This window comes from Chanodichthys erythropterus, chromosome 9 (assembly GCF_024489055.1).
Source record: "Chanodichthys erythropterus isolate Z2021 chromosome 9, ASM2448905v1, whole genome shotgun sequence".
NCBI classification, from domain to species: Eukaryota; Metazoa; Chordata; class Actinopteri; order Cypriniformes; family Xenocyprididae; genus Chanodichthys; species Chanodichthys erythropterus.
In genome coordinates, this window is record NC_090229.1 from 4,936,054 (window position 1) to 4,959,348 (window position 23,295).

The 23,295-nt window shown below is 35.8% G+C and overlaps 1 protein-coding gene across 4 annotated transcripts in view; it reads left to right on the forward strand.

Moving 5' to 3' along the window:
• Positions 1-635: 635 nt before the first annotated feature.
• pxnb (paxillin b) overlaps positions 636-23,295 on the forward strand; it is a 41,970-nt gene continuing 19,310 nt past the window's right edge. For all 4 annotated transcript variants that reach the window (XM_067394324.1, XM_067394326.1, XM_067394325.1 and 1 more), the window contains exon 1: positions 636-772. In XM_067394324.1, coding sequence (XP_067250425.1) covers positions 760-772 — 13 coding nt within the window. In that variant the 5' untranslated portion in view covers positions 636-759. The remainder of the gene's footprint in view (positions 773-23,295) is intronic.

The following is a 23,295-nucleotide window of genomic DNA, read 5'->3' on the forward strand; positions in this document are numbered from 1 at the left end:
AAATCTGAAATAAAGTGCAACCAAAAATGTCTTTTAATCGGCTGGTATTTGGGTGATTTTTAGTGAATGTTTCAAGTCAGTTCTCAAGTTCACTGAGGTGTCTAGCAGAGGAACTACAGGTATAGAGAATCACATTCAATATCAACATACTAACATTACACAATACTGACTATCTTCATTTGCTCTAAAGTTTCAAGAGAAAAAAATTATATTTTGCTTATATTTTGCTATTTTAAGATAATTTTTTCATGGCTGATAAGCTCATTGCCTGTCATAATATTAGTATTGTAATGCAAAACATTCTTATGTTTTTAGAAAAAAGTCACAAGCATAATTGCATTGCCATTGGTTTAAGCTAATTTAAAATGTATACATTACAGACAGTATTTGGCAACTCTTTATTTGTTATGAACATAATGTCACAATCCAAAATATAATTTCTCATTTTTTTTTACACACAATGGCAATACAAATTACAAAAAGCTATTGCTAATAATTAACAAATGCAATATAATTGCAATTAAAAGTTCTGTTTTCCATTGACCCCGGTGTTGCGCTCTTCGACCGCCAGGGGTCGCTGCAGTGAAGTGAGTTTCTCTGTTCTGTGATGTTTCGGGGGTCCAGTCCGGTCCAGCCACACAGACCTGCGTCTAGAACAGCAGGAAAAAACTTCAGCAGAGACTTGTCTTCAGATCACGAGCTCTACACATCGTCTCCAGAGTCGGATTAGGAGCAGAGCACTTCTGGAAACGCGCGAACATGGATGATCTAGGTAAAACACGCATATTCCCACATGTTGTTTCCAGACAGACACAAACATAGCGGAAAAATAAGAGGGAGAGGGAGAGAGAGGCTAACTACAGTAGCCAATGAGCTAACGCACAAGATCAGAGATACAAAGTAATACTTTCGCCGAACGCGATGTCATAATGATACATTGTAACTCTTCGCGTTCCATCCTGCCGAACGCGTTATTAGTTTCTGTTACAGTTACAATATTAGACTATCATGTGTCACAAAAAAACACGGAGGTTGACTGTGTTGGGCTGTACGCTGTTTTCCCCCTGAGGGAAACATCTTCAGTCATTAAATAGTTATTCATCTCTTTTTAAATGATGCTGCTTGTGTGAAATCTTGCTGTTTGCATTTTCAGTTTGTATTTCTTTCCTTAATACATTCAGTCGGAGCCAAAAAGCGTTGTTGCCACGAGTCAAGTCAAAGTTTATCAGTAATCGCAGGTTGTAGCTCCAGTGATGAGGAGAAAATACAAATAGGATCATAGATATGAGCTAAGACTTGAAAAGTAAGCATTAAAAAATTCAAGAGAAAATACAATATACAGTATGCATATGTATATAAGGGTATAAAAGTGTATTAACAATCAAAATAGCACATTTGACATATGCAGTGTGTAGTTTAATATGAGTGTGCACAGATGGACCTGGAAACCTTAGCAGTAAAAAATAAGTGAATTTAAGTTGAGTGTCTGAGAGTCACAGCGGGTTCTTCATCAGCAGGCCCACATGGAACATCATGGAACGTCATTTTCAGTTCCACACATCCCTTTGCTTACTATTCGGTATTTTTGTCTAACTCGATAATGCATTCCAATTAGAGCTCCATTTGATTAGTTTGAACAATAAGCATAAAAAATAAACTTATACAGCCATATTATCTTTGAAAGCACAGACTTTTTTAGGTCAATCCATCTTACATATATTTTGCATCAAATTCTTATTCAAAGTAATAAAAAACTGATTAAAGAAAGATTAAAAGATAAGAAGATTACAAAACCGCCCGGTAGTGGGCGATATGCGTTAGGAATCGCCTTTAAACAAAAGAAGAAAATAGAAGAAGTACAGCGCTTCTTCTTAATGTCCATTTCCGTGATGACTCCTAGATTCGGCGCTCAGTTGAGAATGTATTTGTTTGGTCACGAAAAACTCTTGAGTTTCATGCTCCGGGTTGACTGAACTTACTCCAAACCGCGGTTTCGGAACCTGCATAACTCGAGTAAGCAAAGCTTGTGTTAAAGGATTAGTTGACTTCTGAATTAAAATTTCCTAATAATTTACTCACCCCCATGTCATCCAAGATGTTCATGTCTTTCTTTCTTCAGTCAAAAAGAAATGAAGGTTTTTAAGGAAAGTATTCCAGGATTTTTCTCCATATAGTGGACTTCACTGGGGTTCAACGGGTTGAAGGTCCAAATGTCAGTTTCAGTGCAGCTTCAAAGAGCTCTACATGATCCCAGACGAGGAATAAGAGTCTTATCTAGAGAAACCATCGCTCATTTTCTAAAATAAAAAAATTACGTTATCACATTGGAAAGTTCACAGTACTTCCACCTACGTCACACATGACCTTTCCAACATGATTACATAATGTGTGGAGCATCACAGAGCAGTGCAAGATGAGCATTTGTTGTTAAAAAGTATATACATTTTATTTTGTTATTTATTTATTTTTTTTAAGACCGATGGTTTCTCTAGATAAGACTCTTATTCCTCGTCTGGGATCATGTAGAGCTCTTTGAAGCTGCACTGAAACTGACATTTGGACCTTCAACCCGTTGAACCCCAGTGAAGTCCACTATATGGAGAAAAATCCTGGAATGTTTTCCTCAAAAACCTTAATTTCTTTTCGACTCAAGAAAGACATGAACATCTTGGATGACATGGGGGTGAGTAAATTATCAGGACATTTTAATTCTGAAGTGAACTAATCCTTTAATCAACTGAGAGTTCAAAGTTAATTGCTTTCTGAAATACCCCCGAGATCAGATAATAACTCGCTGAACTCCATGTGGATGGGCGTGTCCTCTTAGGGTATTAAGTGCTGCCTGCCCCTCCCACTGCAGCCCTAAAGCAAACTAGTTTTGCTTCAGGACTCAGATTTTACTAATTTATTGATGACTCAACAAAGTACCAAAATAGTGTATTGTACAAAATGTTATTAAAGTCAAACACAATTTATCACAACGACCATGAGCTTCATAGTCACAATATGTAAAATTATTATCTTGCCATTGGCTGAATAGGAAAACTAGCCATTATGCATTATTATATTAGTGTGTTATTACCACATGACTAGAACTGATTGGACGCACAAGCTATGACATTAAAACCAAAAGACATGAGTCAAAAGCTTATTTCTTGTCCTATCCAAACTATGCACTGCCTTTTATCACATGGCTCTTGTTCTGATTGGTCAGTTGCAGTTTTCAGCGGTCAGATATTTCTAAATAATGACCGTTGTCCAGGGCAACACTATATAACAGACCACTCTCATCTGGTCTTTCTGTGTCTGCTGTTTCTACAAATAAGATAAAGCAATAATTTAATCTCATATCAGTTTTTATTCAAACTGTACAGCAACAGCAAGGTCATGGGTTTAATTCCCATTAAATGCAACTGTTGAGCCTTGAATGCAATGCAGTAGATTTGGATAAAAGCATCTGACAAATGCATAAATGGTATTTAATAAGTTATAAGTGGGGTAATGTAAAGTTAGACGGTCATTATTACTTAACAGCTTTGCAATAATGACTGGTTGACTGCACATGATCATAACAGTACTTTAGCAAACCGCACTGATTGTTTGACATCTAAAGATAGAAGATATTTGATGGTGGTAATTCAGTGCATGTTGTTGTTTTTTGGGGCTGGAGAAAGAGGCGATTGTGTCCGGAGCACTGTTACGTGTCTCATTCAGTCCTAGTGTAGCCCAAGTGACAGACGAGTGCGTGCCGTCAGTGAGTTTGGATATGATGATGGTGTGAGTACGGGGAAATCCAGTGCCTGTGTTTGGAGTGGGGGAGGGAACTGAACTGACTCACTCGAGGGTCAAAGGGCGAATGAGAGGAGTTTTTCCAACCAGCTGCTCACAGTGGAATGCTTTATTAGCTTTGTTAGAGGCGATCAGTGTTTCGGATTTAGAATTAGCCTGTTGATGAGGCCAAATGGCTTCAAATGTGTTTGGACGCTTATGCAGGGCCCATGAAATTTTACAGAATTCCACGTTTTCCGTTTTAATTGTTTTGAGTTCCGTTTGTTAATGGTTTCATGAAATTCTAATAACCAAAAGGGATGTCTAATCAGTTGAATTCATAAAACTTTAACTATTTGAAAGTTTATTAAAATTTGATCATTAATAGGGCCCTATGAAAGGTCTTTTATTTTATCAAAAATTCCATGCTATCTGTGTTGTGTTTCTGGATCATGTGTTTTATGATTTAAAGGGGACCTATGCACCTTTTCACAAGATGTAATATAAGTCTTTAGTGTCTCCAGAATGGGTCTGTGAAGTTTCAGCTCAAAATACCCCACAGATCATTTATTATAGCTTGTAAAATTTGCCCCTATTTGGGTGTGAGCAAAAACACGCCGTTTTTGTGTGTGTCCCTTTAAATGCAAGTGAGCTGCTGCTCCCGCCCCCTTTCCAGAAGAGGGCGGAGCTTTAACAGCTCACACTTCAGTTGCGCAACAACAACAAAGCTGGAGAATCTCACGCAGCCAATGTTAATCTTTTAAGCAAAACCCGTATGCACACCCACTATACATAGCATATCTGTTGGCCAAACAGAGCTATACACTAGAGGTCTTCACGGGTCCAAAAATTCATACCTGAACCCGAAGAGACCCATAAATGTGCTACACGGAACCGACCCGGCCCAACTATTATTTTGAAAGTTGGACCCAAACCCGTGCAGAACCGAGAAATGCCATAAATGCACTACCCGGGACCAACGCGGACCCCTCTATTTTTTGAAAGCTGGACCCGAACCCGACCGGGAAAACACAGACCCGTCTGACTATTAATAAGTCAATAAATAAGTTGCGAAAATAAAACGTTTTGTCTTACCTAATGTTAGTAGGCTATAGGCATGTGACGGTATCAAATTTTCATGTTGCGATTAATTGATGAAGCTTTTATCACGGTATTAAAATAAGTTACAAAAAATTTTTGTCATATTTTAACAGGTTTAAGAACTCTTTTTGTAATAAAACAAAAACTACTGACTGAAATTTTCAAACAGATTAAAATGCAAAAGAATTGGGCTATAAAGAACAACAGATAACACTTTACTCTATTTAATGCATTAATTAAGATTGAGCAATAGCTACATTTGTTACAGAAAGTAGGGATGTCCAGATCCGATCATGTGGTTTCAGACTCGATCGGAATCGGACGTTACCTCCCTATCAGGACTCGGATATATATGTATTAGGGGTGCAACGGTTCTCGGTAAAAAATCGAACCGTACCGTATGGTTTGTTTAAAATAGCAACGTGGAAAACAGACAGACAGAGTTCAAATAATGTATGTTTCAGTCGATGGATGCACAAAACGTTACAACAACGATAATCAAAAAGCGTGGACAAAACAGTCACTCTTTGTAAACTGTTGACTGCGAGTGCCGTCTGCTCTCATGTCCAGTCATTTACGCCGTCATCACCCGGGTGTTGAAACAGGTGAGACCGGAACAGCACACGTTGCTATCTGTGTTTAAACTAACTCATTTAAGCCTTGCTGATTTAAACCTTCAAGAACAAGACGCGAAAGTGAACTCGCACGTGCTGTGAGAAGATTTGTGTGCGCTCATCCGAAGCGCGCACACGCTTATTCCAGTCAGCGCGCAAATACTGAGTTCTCTTTCACGTCTTGCGCTTCGGCGGCCACATTCATACAAACATTATTTAAAAATGCCCGTCCTAGCTAATATCCTAGTAAACATAGTCGGTTATGTCTTAAGTGAACGTATATTAGTCGAGAAAGACAGCGCATGTGGAACAGTAGGTATGTACTGGATTGTGCATGTCTTAAAGGGAGAAAAACTATTCTTGCTGCCTGTTTTTAATGTTAAATAAAACAACAAATAACAAAGAAATCACTTACTGCTCTTGACTGAATAGTTTTTGTAACTTCAATAATGATTAATCTTTATTTATTTTATACAGTAAAGATAATATGAAGTGATATTTTATATTTGATTACTTTATCCATTTTCTGTACGTGAAAACGACTGTTAGATACCTGAAAAACCTGAAAAGCACTGTTCCTGGATCTGTTTTTTCACTCTTCTTTATTCTTTTTCATGTAGGCTATTATAGAAGTATCGGATCGGGACTCGGTATCGGTAGATACCCAAAATCAAATGACTCGGACTCGGACTCGAAGGCAAAAAAACGTGATTGGGACATCCCTAACAGAAAGTGTTATTTTTTGTCAATGTTAGTTTAGAAACACAACTGATCATTGTTAGTTTTATCTCAGGTCCATTAAATAAGTTATTTTGATTTTAGTAATGTTATTAAACAGTAACTTAACATTATTTTATTATTATTATATTATTTTATAATTAACATTAATTAATAATAATTAATACTTTATAAGTATTTTTATTGTCAGTTTAGTGATAATGAATTAACATGTTAACTAATGAAGCTGTAAGTTTTCAAAGTTTTACTGAACCATAACAAATAATCAGAACATTTCTAATCATTAGGGCATGTTGTAGTCCAGATTAAAATATAAAAATGTTTAGGTTTGAAAATAAATATCCTTTTAAGTCTTTTTTAAGTATTCAGTATTTGGTGCTGTGATGAACAACACTGAGATTACAAAAAAATGAATGGCTGTTTGAAGCATTTTAAAAACTTCACTAGCGCAGTTACTTTGTTTGCACGATTTCCGTGGTAACCGCTGCATTTCTGCTGTTCCATCAGCGCCCTCTGCTGTCAGAGAGTGAACGCGCACTTTCATTCAGCTCGTCTCCTTCACCCGTTCCGTCATGTGCTTCTCGTGCACGTTGGGATTGTTTACATCTGAGCGCGTGTCCTTTTGACGCAGAATACAGCAGTGTTGTGCATTTTATACGATTCATGGGTAAAGTATTCTTAATTGCCTTATAAAAAATTAATAATTGGTAATAATTATTTACGGTATTCTGAAGTGCCGATTACAATATCTAGTGTTAGCTGGAGCAACCTGAAACATATCATAGAAAACATTTGTGTGATAGTTCATCTCAGATTTTGTCAGTGATTTGAAATATGTTATTTAAATGTGAGATTTGAAGTTTGTTTGCATTACTGTTGCACACGATAGGAATAGGAAAGCTCCATGATCACCGTTCGCTTGCTTTAACTCCGCCTGCTCTGCTTCTGATGGCTGGGGTCGCACGTGTTTAATTTCACCTTATTTTCCGGCTCATACTTTGCAAGTTACAAAACACACGCACAGCGCTGACTGACTCTCAACACGGCCGGGTGATCTCCAAATCAGATCGGCTCGGGTATACACGCAATGTTAAACAGACCCGGGAACCGAAGTAATAGATTGGGACCCGACCCGGACCCGGCTGACCATTTAAAATATAGACCCGAACCCGTCTCGGGTCCTTTTTGTAGACCTCTACAATACACACCAGACTAACATTTATGATTGCTATCAAATGCTGTGAATGGTCTAATATCTTTTCCAAAATATCGCTTGAACAGAAACGCTCCATTTTTAGGAATCGATCTTGCCACGGTCAACTTTCTGGCTATCCAAGCTATCGAAACTCTAAACAGTGTTCAGCGCTCGTCTGTGCAGCCAATGACAGAACAGTTAGCATGCTTTGCTCAAACTTTGGCCATGGCGTTAGAACTGGCACACAGTTGTTGCTTGCGAAAACAAAATGGAGGCACCGTGGGTGGAAACACGCAGATTACGGGGTGGTAATATTATAATAAAATCCCCTTCCTACTTCACAAGGGGAGTGAAATCTGAGCGGCTCGTTTTTTCACATGCTTGCTGAGAAAGGCTTGCCAAAACAAAGTTGCTGGGTTGTCCTTTTTCACATTTTCTGGGTTGGTAGATGCACCGGAGACCCAATTATAGCATTTAAACATGGCAAAAGTCAGATTTTCATGATATGTTCCTTTTTAAGAGTCTATGACTGGATCATTATTGCAGTGATTAGTATGTTTCTAGCATTTTATATGTTTGGCAATAGCCCTAACTGATGGAGTGTGAAGCTTAAACAACCATTTAGGAAGGCACATCATGGCCATATTCCAGGATGACAATGTCAAGATTCATCAGGCTCAAACTGTGAAAGAATGGTCGGAAGGGAGCTTGAAGAATCATTTTCACACATGAATTGGCACCTCTGAGTCCAGACCTTAAATTTCAGTGTAAGTCTTTGGCTTGTGCTGGAGGAGACTTAACAGAGTGCTCACCTCTTGTATTGTCAATACAAGATTTTGGCCAAAAATTGATGCACCTCTTGATGGAAACAACATCACAATATTTATTTCCATCAAGAGATGCTAATTCATGTGTGAAAATAATTCTTCATTCTCCCTCCCAAGCATTCTTTCACAGTTTGGGCCTGATGAATCTTGACATTGTCATCAACTTTTTTTTGCCAGGCAGTGTATTTCTTTCATAATTTTTTCAAGTCAAACTGAACTTTTATTTCGATGGTTGGTCATGAAGACCTTTGAGTCCCTATGTGTATATATGATGATAATTTTTCCAAATGAAATGGTGAAATGCTGGTGAAGCTCTGGAGATGAAGTTCATGAGCGTCACGTGTGCTTCAGTATGTGAGGTAGACCAAACTGAGACATGCAGAACAAGCAGACTTCATATTTCAATATCAGTCTTAATATTCACACAAATGAGTCCATATCACAATATAATTAATTGTACAGCCCTACTTTTGATTGATTCATCCAAATTTTGCCACATTCCTTGTTATACTGTAAATATTTTTTTTTTATGACACAGTTCCATTTTTGTGTTCTCATAGGGCCCTACTCGTATGTTTGTTTATAAGTGCATTAAAAAAAGAAAAGCCATAGCAAGTGATTACTAATAGTCCCGACTCCAACACAACGCCCTGAGCATGAGTGTAATTCACCTAAACCTCAGTATTCTCGTACACTCACACAACAGGTTGTTGCGGTCACAACACACAGGTGCACAATGAGGGTGTTGTTCAAGTGAATGCCGTTTCTCATCTTGGCTGTCAAGGTAGTAATTTGTGGAGAATCACAGAACAATGATGATTTGTCTGTATATAAATATATAAAGAATTTGGCTTTGGCCCACACAACCACAGCCTGAGGAAACATTAAACGCTTGACAAGGCCCTTTTTTTTTTACATTCTAGTAGACAAGATAAGACTCACTTAGGCATGTTACGGTATAAAATTTTCATGTTGCGATTAATTGATGAAGCTTTTATCACGGTATACGGTATTATCACGATATTAAAATAAGTTGCAAAACCCTTTTTGTCATAATTTAACAGGTTTGAGAACTCTTTTTGTAATAAAACAAAACAACTCTGACTGAAATTTTCAAACAGATTAAAATGCAAAAGAATTAGGCTATAAAGAATAACAGATGACACTTTATTCAAGCATTAACTAAGATTGAGCAATAGCTACATTTGTTACAGAAAGTGTTATTTTTTGATTAGAAACACAACTGATCATTGTTAGTTTTATCTCAGGTCCATTAAATAAGTTATTTTGATTTTAGTAATGTTATCAAACAGTAACTAAGAAATTAACATTAATTAATAATAATTAATACTTTATAAGTATTTTTATTGTCAGTTTAGTGATAATGAATTACCATGTTAACTAATGAAGCTGTAAGTTTTCAAAGTTTTACTGAACCATAACAAATAATCAGAACATTTCTAATCATTAGGGCATGTTGTAGTCCAGATTAAAATATAACAATGTTTAGGTTTGAAAATAAATATCCTTTTAAGTCTTTTTTAAGTATTCAGTATTTGGTGCTGTGATGAACAACACTGAGATTACAAAAAAATGAATGGCTGTTTGAACCATTTTAAAAACTTCACCAGCGCAGTTACTTTGTTTGCACGGTTTCCGTGGTAACCGCTGCATTTCTGCTGTTCCATCAGCGCCCTCTGCTGTCAGAGAGTGAACGCGCACTTTCATTCAGCTCGTCTCCTTCACTCGTTCCGTCATGTGCTTCTCGTGCACGTTGGGATTGTTTACATCTGAGCGCGTGTCCTTTTGACACAGAATACGGTTCCCTGATTGAACCGGCTTTACTGAAGAAATGCGCGTGACAAAAGCATTCGATATATCGCCCAGCCCTAAAGTCTACACTCGCTAGGGTTGCAAAGGGGCGGAAAGTTTCCGGTAAATTTCCGGAAACTTTCCACGAGAACTTAACCTGGGTAATTTTGGAAATATTCAAATTTGGAAACTTAACAGGAATTTATGGGAATTTATGGGGATTTATGGGGATTTATGGGAATTAATTGGAAATTTTGGGAAATTTATACAGATTTATAATATTTATATAAAATGTATCATATAAAACAAATATAAACATTTTGTTTGGTCATAACATGAAATAACAGTTATTTATTTTTCATATTAAATTAATTCTAATTTAGTAAATATGTAAATTAAATCTATTTTTATTGCAGCAATTATGTGTTATTTATTTCAGTGTCACATGATCCTTCAGAAATCAGTCTAATTTTGCTGATTTGATGTTTCAAATTTATTATTTGTTATTATCATTGATGGAAACAGTTGTGTTAGCATGTTAGAATGTTATCTGAAGGATCATGTGACACTGAAGACTGGAGAAATTATGCTGAAAATTCAGCTTTGATCACAGGAGTAAATTATATTTTTTATAAAATATCAATTCTTATACCGTTATTTTAAATTGTAGTTATGTTTCACAATATTACAGTTTTTTTTTTTTTTATCAAATGTGCATGTTATGGACTGGGGGAATGCACAGTGCATGCAGGGGGTGTGGCCTGAATAGCCCTGCAGTAAGTAGTGTGCTGTGTGAGGAATGTGCAGGGTAAAAATTAAACTAAAATTGCATTAAATATGGTTGTTTTAACCAAAATTATGTTGCAAGATGTTTTTTTCTTTTAACTACATTTAAGTACCCTGTTATAGGCTAACCTGCAATTTTGCAAATTCCCTGTTTATTCCCATTAATTTCCGTTAATTCCCATGGAAAGTTTCCAGCTTTGAAAATTCCCGGAATTTTGCAACCCTAACACTCACCAATGAGTCTTTACAGTCACTTTTGATCATTTTTATGCATTTTTTTTAAAGTATTAATATCTTACTGACCCCCAAAATTTTGAATTGTAGTGTATGTCATTTTTAGTTTAAATACAGAAGCATTGTGATCATGCAAACAAACAAAACTCATCCTCACATCAATCCGATTGAGTGATCATATGATACTTTCACTGTCTGTGTGCATAGAAAAAGTGCTTGTCACTGGAATATTTTCATTTTGTGCTGGTTAAAACAGTGTGAGGAAAAGGGAGGATTAGAACAGCAACATGGCAGAGACGCAGACACAGACTAAATCAGTTCCCCTTCCCAACACACACACACACACACACACACACTGTTCCATGGCACAACCTGCCCTCAGACCAAGGCTTCAGGGTCCAGCCTCACTTCCTCAGGAAACAGTGGAGAAAGGAAGTGGCTTTGTGTTGAGCTCTATGACCACACTTTAACCCACTGAAGACATTCAGAGATTCTGAGAAGAGTCGGGACAGTGCTGGTGTGTCTTTTAAAGGCATAGTCCACCCCAAAATGAACTTTCTGTCAACATTTATTCACCCTCATGTCATGTCATGGATTTCTTTCTTCTGTGGAACACAAAAAGGAGAATGTTGGGGTCCAGACAGCATCTTATTGACAAAAGAACAAAGACTTTTTTTAGGACAACATTTGTTTGTTTCACAAAATTAAGAAAGTCATGCAGGTTTGGAATGACATGAAGGTGAATAAACGATACAATACAATAGGGCTGCACGATTAATTCGAATAAAACTGATATAGTGAAATGGCTTAGTGTGATTATTTAATCACAAAGGCTGCAAATTAATTTAATAAATGTGCTGCTTGTTTCAGAGTGAAGCGTGGCACTGTGTTTATTTACCATTTTTCATTGTCTTAGTTTGGCTTCATTGTGAAGCAGCATTTATTGCTATCTTCATCTGCTGATTCTTGTGCATATCCGATCGAAATCCAATCAGATTTAGCAAGTGAGAATGGCCAAAAGTTACATGAAATGTGATTTTTACAAATCCGTTTCGAGCTTAAGAAGACCGATATGTTCCTAATTCTGAGTATGTGACTTTTTGTGTAGGCTAGTCCACTGGTTGAGTACATAGAAATTTACTTCAAATCTACTTCACTCTTTCCCCACATTGACTGAATTTTCTGGTTATCCATGTTTTCACTGTTATAAGGTAGGGGGTGCTATTATACATCTTCTGAAATAGTACAGAATCTCCAGATCAAAACAAAGGTGAAGATGAAGCAGAAACAAGTGATAGAAGATTGCTTACTCAAATGTTAAAATTTCGCAATTATCAAACATTAAACAGCATGTAAGTTAAAAAATGCCTAACGTTACTGAATGAAATGTCCACCCAGGAAGGGTTAATGACTGAGAAGCTTTAGGGGTGTTGATGGACTCGATCTACTTCATCTGTGTTTGGATCATCATTTGGAGTCCCAATCTGACGTAATCTTTGACAAAAACATGATTTTCTCAGCTTTTTGTTTAAAATTTAGCTTTTTTATGAAACACATATTCAAGTGTTGGTAAAAAGGATGCATGAAGCTACAATAAAATGTTTTTTAAAGTGGAACACTCTAAAAAATGCTGGGTTAAAAACAACCCAAGTTGGGTAAAATATGGACAAACCCAGCAGGTTGGGTTAAAGGGCACCTATTAAGCCCTCTTTCACAAGATGTAATATAAGTCTCTGGTCTGGGCAAGTTTCAGCTTAAAATACCCCACAAATTTGAGCAAAAACATGCCTTTTACTATATTACTATATTGCTGGCTAAAAAAATAAATCCAAAATTGGTTGAAAAAAAATGGCTGGGTGAAAACAACCCAATCCCTGGGTTTGTCCATATTTAACCCAGCATTTTTTAGAGTGAAATAAAGTACAGTTAAAGGCATATTTTGAATATAAAATATAATACCTAAATAGTAACATAGTAGTATACTTAAAGTACAAAATCATATATAAATAGTAAACTATAAGTATGATGTTATGTTTCCTTAAAGAAAACATAAAAGTATACTTGTAGTATATACTTCATAGTGCACTTTCATAAACTAAAAAAATGTGCATCAAGTATTTTACTAGTAAACTCTCAGTATATCTATAAGTTTACTTGTAGTACAGTTGCAGTACAAACCTATTTGTAAGCTAGTAGTGTACTCAAAGTTTACTACTGTTACACTTAAAGTTTACCTAAAAGCATACTTTAAAAGTATACTACTTTTATACACTATTAAGTGGGCCAATTTAGTCCCAAGTAGTATTGAAACACATAAGTATACTTAAAATATACTTGAACTTTGACTTGAATAAAATATTCTTAAAGTATACTTATTTATTTGTAAGGGCAGTTGCGATACATAGTGTGTATGTCAATAATTATTCACAAGTAATCGGATTACAGTGTGAAAGTCGCTTTAACATGCATTTGAAATTGTAATGTGCCAAACGTCTTCCAAAACTTGAAATGAGAAGTGCATACCAACAAAAGAGAAGCTTTAAGGGATTCCTTTTGTTTTCTGTCTAAATAAAAGTTTGACGGCTTAACGTTTGAAAATGGAAAAATTAAGATAAAATAAAATTATTTTATTATTTAATAATTGTTATATTTGAATATATTTTAATTTAGTAGTATAATTCATAATAAATATTATTTTCTTTAGTCATATTCATATATAATCACACAATTTTTTTCTAATTGTCCAGCTCTAAACATAAGTACAATCGACCTTTTTAAAATCACATTTTTCTTTTTCTTTTTAGAAAAAATGCAATTACATTTTTTTCCCCCAAATCATGCAGACCCACATTACAACTCATAAAAGCACCCCATTTGATATGTGCTCCAGGTTTTATGAAGTCATTCGGTGCCTTGTGTGAGAAACAGGCTTGAGGTCAGCGATGCCAAACATACAGCATCATATAATTTGGTTGTTTGAAAACTATTTTCAATTTTTCTCTCTTGCATTGATTATTTTCAGTCCTCATCATTAAAAGCATTTTTATGGAATTATAATCTCACACAAATCACACACACACATCTGAAACAAGGGCTTTTTATGTGCGCCAATAAACAAGGCATGCAGAATCCTTGACAATTAACTTAATAAAGTTACGGGCTTTTATCAGTGGAGAGTCTTTTGACTCATAATTCTGTCATTTCCAGAGTATTGGCCTATCTGTTCTCAATTACGATGATGGAGCGGCGGGCGGGCGCTGAAGGGGCGATCAAAGCAAGACTTTGCCATGTGTTTGCCTGCTGTTATGAGGTGATTTAGATGAAAACACTCGGACGCGTCCCTCTCTGTTGGCCTTTTCTTTCTCTATTTCCTTCGACCTCCTTTTGGATGCCCCGCTCCCCCTCTCCTCCTTGGCAGGGCGTCTGGCTCGAGACACAGCGGTGATTGTTTTCCTGATGGCCTTGGATGTTCCAGAACTCAGTTACAGCGGAATTCTTCCCACATGAGTGGATTTGGGAGATTCTCGCTGTAAGCGCTGCCTGTGTAAAATGTTCCACTGGACACATAATGGTCATCAAAGGTGTGGGTGTGAGATCCACAGATGTTATATTTGTTCATCGTGGTCGGCTGTGGCGTGAGTCCACGCACACAGAAAGCTCACCAGGACTGAAACAAAGCTCTACACATAGGAGAGTAAAATATATTTTGATTAACTTTTAAAGGTGCCGAAGAGCATGTTTTCAAAAGATGTAATATAAGTCTAAGGTGTCCCCTGAATGTGTCTGTGAAGTTTCAGCTCAAAATACCCCATAGTTTTTTTTTTTTATTAATTTTTTTAACTGCCTATCATTATAAATGTGCGATTCAGGGTACGCGGCCCCTTTAAATCTCGTGCTCCACGCCCCAAGAGCCTTAAACACCATAAACAAAGTTCACACAGCTAATATAACCCTCAGAATGTATCTTTACAAAGTGTTCGTCATGCAGCATGTCTAATCATGTAAGTATAGTATTTATTTGGATGTTTACATTTGATTCTGAATGAGTTTGATAGTGCTGCGTGGCTAAAGCTAACATTACACACTGTTGGAGAGATTTATAAAGAATGAAGTTGTGTTTATGAATTATACAGACTGCAAGTGTTTAATAATGAAAATAGCAACGGCTCTTGTCTCCGTGAATACAGTAAGAAACGATGGTAACTTTAACCACATTTAACAGTACATTAGCAACATGCTAACAAAACATTTAGAAAGACAATTTACAAATATCACTAAAAATATCATGAGATCATGGATCATGTCAGTTATTATTGCTCCATCTGCCATTTTTCACTATTTTCCTTGCTTGCTTACCTAGTCTGATGATTCAGCTGTGCACAGATCCAGACGTTAATACTGGCTGCCCTTGTGTAATGCCTTGAACATGAGCTGGCATATGCAAATATTGGGGGCGTACATATTAATGATCCCGACTGTTACGTAACAGTCGGTGTTATGTTGAGATTCCCCTGTTCCTTGGAGGTCGTTTAAACAAATTAGATTTATATAAGGAGGAAACAATGGTGTTTGAGACTCACTGTACATCTTTTCCATGTACTGAACTCTTGTTATTCAACTATGCCAAGATAAATTCAATTTTTGAATCTAGGGCACCTTTAATTATAATGCTTTCAGAAAGAATGCAGTGCTTTCAACTCAATTTGACGCATTTTGTCATGTTTACATCCACCCAAAATCAATGCAAATTCCAAAAGATCCTGCCCGTGTTTGCCGAGCGAATACATACAAATGTCAGATTGAAAGAACACTTACTTTATTTACTATTTAGTCACTTTGAAACACACTGCAAAAATATATTTTCTTAATATTTTTGTCTGGTTTTCCAAGATAAATATCTAAATATACTTAAATCAAGATATATTTACTTGAGAAGCAAAATGACTTTGATATTAAGTCTTAAAAAAAAATGAAAAAAATAAAGAAAAAATATCTGCCAGTGGGGTCAGAAAAATAATCTTGTTTTCCCTTTGAATTAAGTTTGTTTTTCTGACCCCATTGATATATTTTTTTTCTTATTTTAGGCATAAACTTACTTAATTTTTTCAGAAAACAAGACTTAATATCTTAAATTCATTTGCCTTCTCTAGTAAATGCATCTTTATTTAAGAATTTTTAGATATTTGTATTAGAAGATTTTTTTTTTTTGCATTGCAGGATTGTTGAATATTAAAACGACAGAAGATGGATCTTAAAAATATATTCTTAATGAATGTTTTTGTCTTGTTTTCCAGTTAAAATGTCTCGAAACAAGATTTAAAAAAAGCACTGCACAAGATATAAAGACTTATTTTTACAGATTGTATATTGGATATAAGTATACATTGTTTTACTACACCAGTATAAAAAAGTTCAGTGTAAAAATACACTAAAGTAAGCAGATTAATTCATTTGTTTTAACAGCAAGACAAAATACACTCGTATTTAAGATGCATTCTGTGAAATCAAGTCTTATCCAAGCAAATTTATCTACTTTCAAGCATTTTTAGATACTGGAAACAAGTCAAAAAAGCCTACCTAAAAACTTAATAAGGGGTCACTCACACGGAAAGCAGTTATGCGTTTAAAGAATTCAGAATTAACATTTCCTGATAATTTACTCAGCCCCATGTCATCCAAGATGTTTACGTCTTTCTTAAGTCGAAAAGAAACTAATGTTTTTTCAGGAAAACATTCCAGGATTTTTCTCCATATAGTGGACTTCACTGGGGTTCAATGGGTTGAAGGTTCAAATGTCAGTTTCAGTGCAGCTTCAAAGAGCTCTACATGATCCCAGACGAGGAATAAGAGTCTTATATAGAGAAACAAAAACAGCGCAGTGGGATGCAAACGCATTCGGTGTTTAAATGGCCACTAGGAAGCCATTTTTAATTAGCTAATCGTTAAATATTGCGTTTTCTTTTTATTTATTATCAAGCCTAAGCAGGTGCTTTAATCCAAATTAACTTATGAGTAATCATACAACAGTCATAATCTCTGATTACTCTGTTACTAGTTTTTGTGGGGTGTTTATGGTCTCTGTGGGTCTTTTCCAGGTTTAACACACTGAACTCAGATAGAGAGTCAGCCAGCACTTATCGAAATAACCATCCAATCAGATTTGACCTGCGTGTGCGCGTACGAGTCGGTTGGATGTTCTCACTTCTGTGTATACGTAGGTGTCCAGAATAGACAAGGGACCCCCAGTCTGCTTGGCTTGAAGTAATGTTGGGAAGAGCTTTTATTTTGGGTGCCAAGTGTCAACTTTCTACAGGGGTGGGGTCGGGTACTTGAGATTTCTCTCTAAAATATCCATCAATCCTCTCCTTTACCACGTTTCATGTTTTTTTTTAACTCTCTCTCCTCCACAGACTTCCATGACCCCCCTCCGTTTGTTTCGTTTCATCTCTTGTTGCTCCCGGCTGTCTTGTAATAATAGCTGCTTTTTCTTTCTCTGTTGTTTCTTTTGTGACCTGTCCTGCAGTCATCCTGTTGGCCCCCTCGCTCACCCCCTCTTGCCTCTCTGTTATAAATATCAGAGTAAGTTTGGTTAGACGGTATAGAGTTTCCTTTGGTGAGGTCGCCAGCTTTGGCCTCTGGTCTCCAGTCATAAACAGGCAGAGTTTGGCCTCTTATGACCTGCAGGAGAACATCAACTGGTTACGCTGACCAGGACTTAAATGGGACCTATTATGCCCTTTTTAAAAAGTCTTGTTTTCATACTTGAATGTTCATTATTTTCCCCATATTCTTAATTGTTGCAGCTCCTCTCTTGTCAGTCTGTCAGTAACACTCTGTTCTGAAAGCACAATGTGCTCTGATTGGTCGGCTGCAGCAGCAGTGTGTTGTGATTGGTCAAGCGCTTCGAGTGTTTTTGAGAAATGTCCTGCCCCTTACCATTACATCCAGTTTCAATACACTACTAACTAACACAACCAGGCCCCGCCCCTTTATTCTGCGCATTAATTATTTAAATGAGGAATATTGTGACATGTTCGTTCCCGGAAGAAAACTCAAGACTACAACGGAGGCGTTTCAGAGAGTTCAGAAACACAAAAACTGATATAGAGAAGAAATGAAGGTTTTTGAGGAAAACATTCCAGGATTGCTTCAACTGTCCAAATGTCAGTTTCAGTGCAGCTTCAAAGAGCTCTACATGATCCCAAAGGAGGAATAAGAGTCTCATCTAGAGAAACCATCGGCCATTTTCAAAAAAAAAAAAAAAAAAAATGTGTATACTTTTTAACCATAAATGCTCGTCTTGCACTGCTTTGCGATCTGCCACGCATTACGTAATCATGTTGGAAAGGTCATGACGTAGGCAGAAGTACCAATCCAGTGTTTACAAAGCAAATGTGCAAAGACTTAGTCAAACAGCCTTTACTAGTTGAACCCCAGTGAAGTCCACTATATGGAGAAAATTTTCCTTAAAAACCCTAATTTCTTTGCGACTGAAGAAAGAAAGACATAAACATTTTGGATGACATGGGGCTCAGGAAATTATCAGGAAATTTTAATTCTAAAGTGAACTAATCCTTTAAATTGATTATACATGACACTTTCGCTTCATCCATAATCTTGAATTTTTCACTTATTTTGTCAGCACTAGCTTGTCTGTAAAACATATTATATGTCTTTATATCTAATATATGAAGACTTCAGATGCAAAAACCTCTAAGTCCATATGACATTTTTCTTATAAATGAGCATTTTTGTCAGGCTCCTATGTTTAGGTTCAGTAATTTCACATTAATTGCAATGAAAAGGTTATTAGTCAGTTACTGAAATGCCTTATTGTCACTGATAAGAGTAAAATTTAAATCATGAAAATGCTTATTTATGAGAAAAATGTCAGATGGACTAAGAGGTTTTTGCATCTGAAGTCTTCATATATATTACATAAACATATCTTGTATTTTTGGTCTGCTCATTTTTAAATATCACTTGGCAATGATTTGTATCAGTTAGTTTTGCACGATATACCGGTACTAGAAAGGTATCGCAACCTAAAATGGTCCGGTTCTTCATTTTATTAGTACCGGTACTTTGAGTGCCAGCTGTATTTCCTAAAGTGCGACAGTAGAGGGCAGTGTGCGCGCAGAGCGCTGCTTCAAAGGCACATTGAGTGCGTGTTTATTCCTCTCAACTGCGCAACGACTTTTATGGTGACGAAACGAGAGGTGTGATTGCAAATACAGGTGCTCCTGCAGACCGTCCACAAATTGTTGTTACAAAAAAGCGCAATCGAAGGGAGTCAAAAGCATCGTGCCGTCAAACATCCCGATTTGTGCAAAGAATTTAAAGAGCGACAGGTTAGTGAATGTGATCCCAGCATTATGTTTATGCTCTCAAACATTAAATGACTGTTTTTTATTTATTTTACTCGTGCAAGCAGACCTCCGCAAAGAGGTGAATTATAGAGTCTAAGTTTAATAAGTGATATCTGGTTGCAAAAATAAAATTAATTTAAAAATACATAAATATGTGAAGGGTATATACAGTTATTTTAAACCAATTTATGCTTTAATAACATTGCTCTAAGTATTTACAGTAATCTAATTTTTACAATAATCTTACTGTCAAAAAGACCGACATGTATAAAAAAAAAGCATAACAGCAAATAATTTACAATTTTATTGAGCATGAAAATAATAGATTTAATATAATTTTTAATGTTTAACTCTAACTTCACGGCAATGAAGCTCAAATCCAGAATTATCAGTCTGCACAGTTCTGTCATATGTTATTTATTTACTTTTCCTGCTGTTTTAGGTTTTTGCCATAGTATCGTTTAAGTTAGCTTTCGTATCGAAGTCTCAATTTTGGTATCGTGACAACACTAGTATCAGTACAAACTTTGAAGGACTTTTTTTTTTTTTATCACATATACATCTTTTATTGAGTTTTATTTACTTTTTTGCTTAACAATACTATGATTGAATTAATGCAGAGTTCATCAAAGAGTAAAACTACACTTAAAAGTATAAAAACAAAAATATGCAACACATGCTCAGGAGTACAATGCAAAAATGAAACAAACTGTAAATATCTGCCTTCTTTTCATGCTGCTTGCACACATATGATGCTTTCAGAAGCAGTGCTTACGACAGTGCTTAATGGGAGGAGTTCAGTTGGAGTTGTGTTGCTGTTTACCCATTAGGGCTGGTTTTCTGCTCTTGTGGTGGGACTGTAGTGCTTTCACGGTTTCTGGTATTTTTAAATATAGGTGGGTGGGATGGATCGCAACAGTGAAATGAACACCGGCCATTGTGAGGCCGCTCGCGCTGCATTCCTCCGCCGTGTCACAGTTCAGCCCACACGCCCCCTGCCTGTCCTCCCTCTCTCTCTCTCTCCATCCTCTATAGTGTTTCTGTGGCAGCTCCCTGATGGAATGTGTGGAATTCTTTGCTCAGATTCCGAGTATGAAAGCGATAAAGTGAGTAACGACCTCATAAAGGAATAATGCGATTAGAATCGAGAAGAACAAGACTCTCTCTAGCACTTTATACTGTGTGTTCCCTGTTCAGAAGATATCAGTGTCACACCTGGCCTCTGTTCAAGTATTGTGCATTCGTATTACATTTCTCCTGTGGTTTTTTATAACCTCTCTCAGCTCTCAGTTTTATATTATCATATTATGCTCAGCTATGCAGAAGAACGTAACTGGCATAATAAGAAATAAGTGTTCATTACTTAATCATTCAGTGACCCTCCAAACCTGTATGATGCTGTGAACATGTTTAACATGCAGCTGCTTTTCATATAACATACTCTTTATTTTAAAGAAATCAATACTTTTATTGAGCAAGGATGTTAGATAAGTCATTTTTCACTTTAAATAAGTTTTCTATTTCAAATAAATGCTATTTATAAAAATGGATAAATCTGAAATGTTTTTTGAGCAGCAAATCATCATATTAGAATGATTTCTGAAGGATCATGTGACACTGAAGACTGGAGTAATGATGCTGAAAATTCAGCTTTGATCACAGGATATAAATTACACTTTACTATATATTCACATAGAAAACAGTTATTTTAAATTGTAAAAATATTTCACAATATTACTGTTTTTACTGTATTTTTGGTCAAATAGTGAGTGAGCAGAAGAGACTTCTTTCAAAAATATTTTAAAATCTTACTGATCCCAAACTTTTGAATGGCAGTGTGTGTGTATAATAATATAATATAATATAATATAATATAATATAATATAATATAATATAATATAATATAATATAATATAATATAATATAATATAATATAATATAATATAATATACATGGTTCATTTTTTTTGTCCAAAGGCCTTAATAATAATAAAAAACAAAGATATGACATCCAAAGTATGTAAGGTAGTATAACTAGATCCTTTTTATTGAATCCAAAAGGTTTTAATCATATTTTGCTACATATAAAGGTGTTTTAAAGATTTTGAAGTGTCAAAAGGTCATTCGGTTTAACCGTCCAAAGCCAAATACAGCCATTTCATTTGTGATTAAAATATCTTAAAATGTAATAAATGTATATATTTTTTATTCTTGCATGATTTTATAACATCAAATATCAACATTGTGCAAATTGTATTAAAATTATGTGTAGAAGTCGTTGCTTTGTTATAAGAAAGAATCAAAAGTAACTAGTCGAAAGAATCAAAGTCGTGAAGCAAAGTAACTAATTCTCTTTTGACTATTTGGAAAATTCATGTTTTCACTTGATCATACGCATGTCCCGAAACATCAGGTCATTCGGTACAACCGCGATAAAACATGGAAAATGTTGTAATATTTTAAAAACTTGTACTAAATATAAAATGTTTGATTGTCCTTTTGCTAGCTAGCTAGATATCAGCCTGTTAGCATTGTTTAAAAATATCGTCATTCGGTATAACCAAAAGTGTCATTCGTTAAAACCGAAATTTTGGTTAAACCGAATGACTTTTTTGGTACAAATTTTGTCCATCTTGTAAAAATTGACAAAAGCAGTGTTAATTGATTGTTTACAAACATGTTGACAGTAATACACTTACACATCTTTGCAACTAATTACACATCCAAATTCATATTCTGCTGCATGTCAGAGTTGTTTATCCCAAAATATTTCAGTAAAAAGTACTGTAGTTTGACATTTAGTAAACCTAGGACTCTGTGGATTTCTTCAAATGTGGAATATAATCTACTAGGCCGGATTGTTTAGGTGAATGTGGACCGCTGTTCTGCAGTGGATCAAGTTTAAGTTTGGCTTCACACTCCTGTTTGCATTTGTAATCACATCAACTAACCACTCGGTTATGTTCTCCATAAACAGCAGCATTAAATGAGTGGTCAGACCCTCCCTGACACATAATAAATCCCTGACTCAATACTGCCACCTGCTGGGGAGTATACAACTGCATGTCAATGAAGCATTTAACACTGTCAGTCAGTTTGCAGTCTTGTATAGAGGCTAATCTAATGAAATGACCTACATTTAATAATTTCTCATAGCATTTTAGACTGCTTTGTTTTACTTTTACAAATCTGCCAACACCCAAAACAGGATAGCCATGTGGTGCACAGGATATCCTGTCTGTACTTGCACCTCTCTGCTCTTTGTTCCAATGCACATTATTGCTGAAAAAGTGTTTCATCTTTGGGCACGTTTGGTTTTGTGGGCCTTTAGAAAATAAACTCTCTAAAAACAGACTTGTCAAACTCTAACTGATCTGCTATCAATTTCCAACAAGAGGAATTTTGTTATTTTTCTAAAGAGTCATGAATATTTTTACTGTGATTTAATTTCCACACATCTCAACTCAAGTAAAACTACTTTCAATAATATTGCCATGAACTGAAGTACTGAACTGAATAGACCTAAATAATTCACAGTTATTCAACTTTTTCTTTCTCAACTGTTCACTTATGACTAGTGATCGACCGATAATGATTTTTTTTTTTACAACCGATACCAATAATTTGTGTGTTTATGTGTCCGATAACCGATATGCAGGACCGATATTTATTTACTGTTATACTTCTGTTTTTGACCACTGAACTGAACAAACCATTTTATTTATAACAATCTCTCCCTCCTTGCATAGAAAACAAAACAAATCTTTAGGCACCAATAAACAGAGGTGTCTGAAAGTGCAAAAAATTAATAAAAAAAAAAAAGAAGTGAACTGTTACTAAACTGTTTTTGTT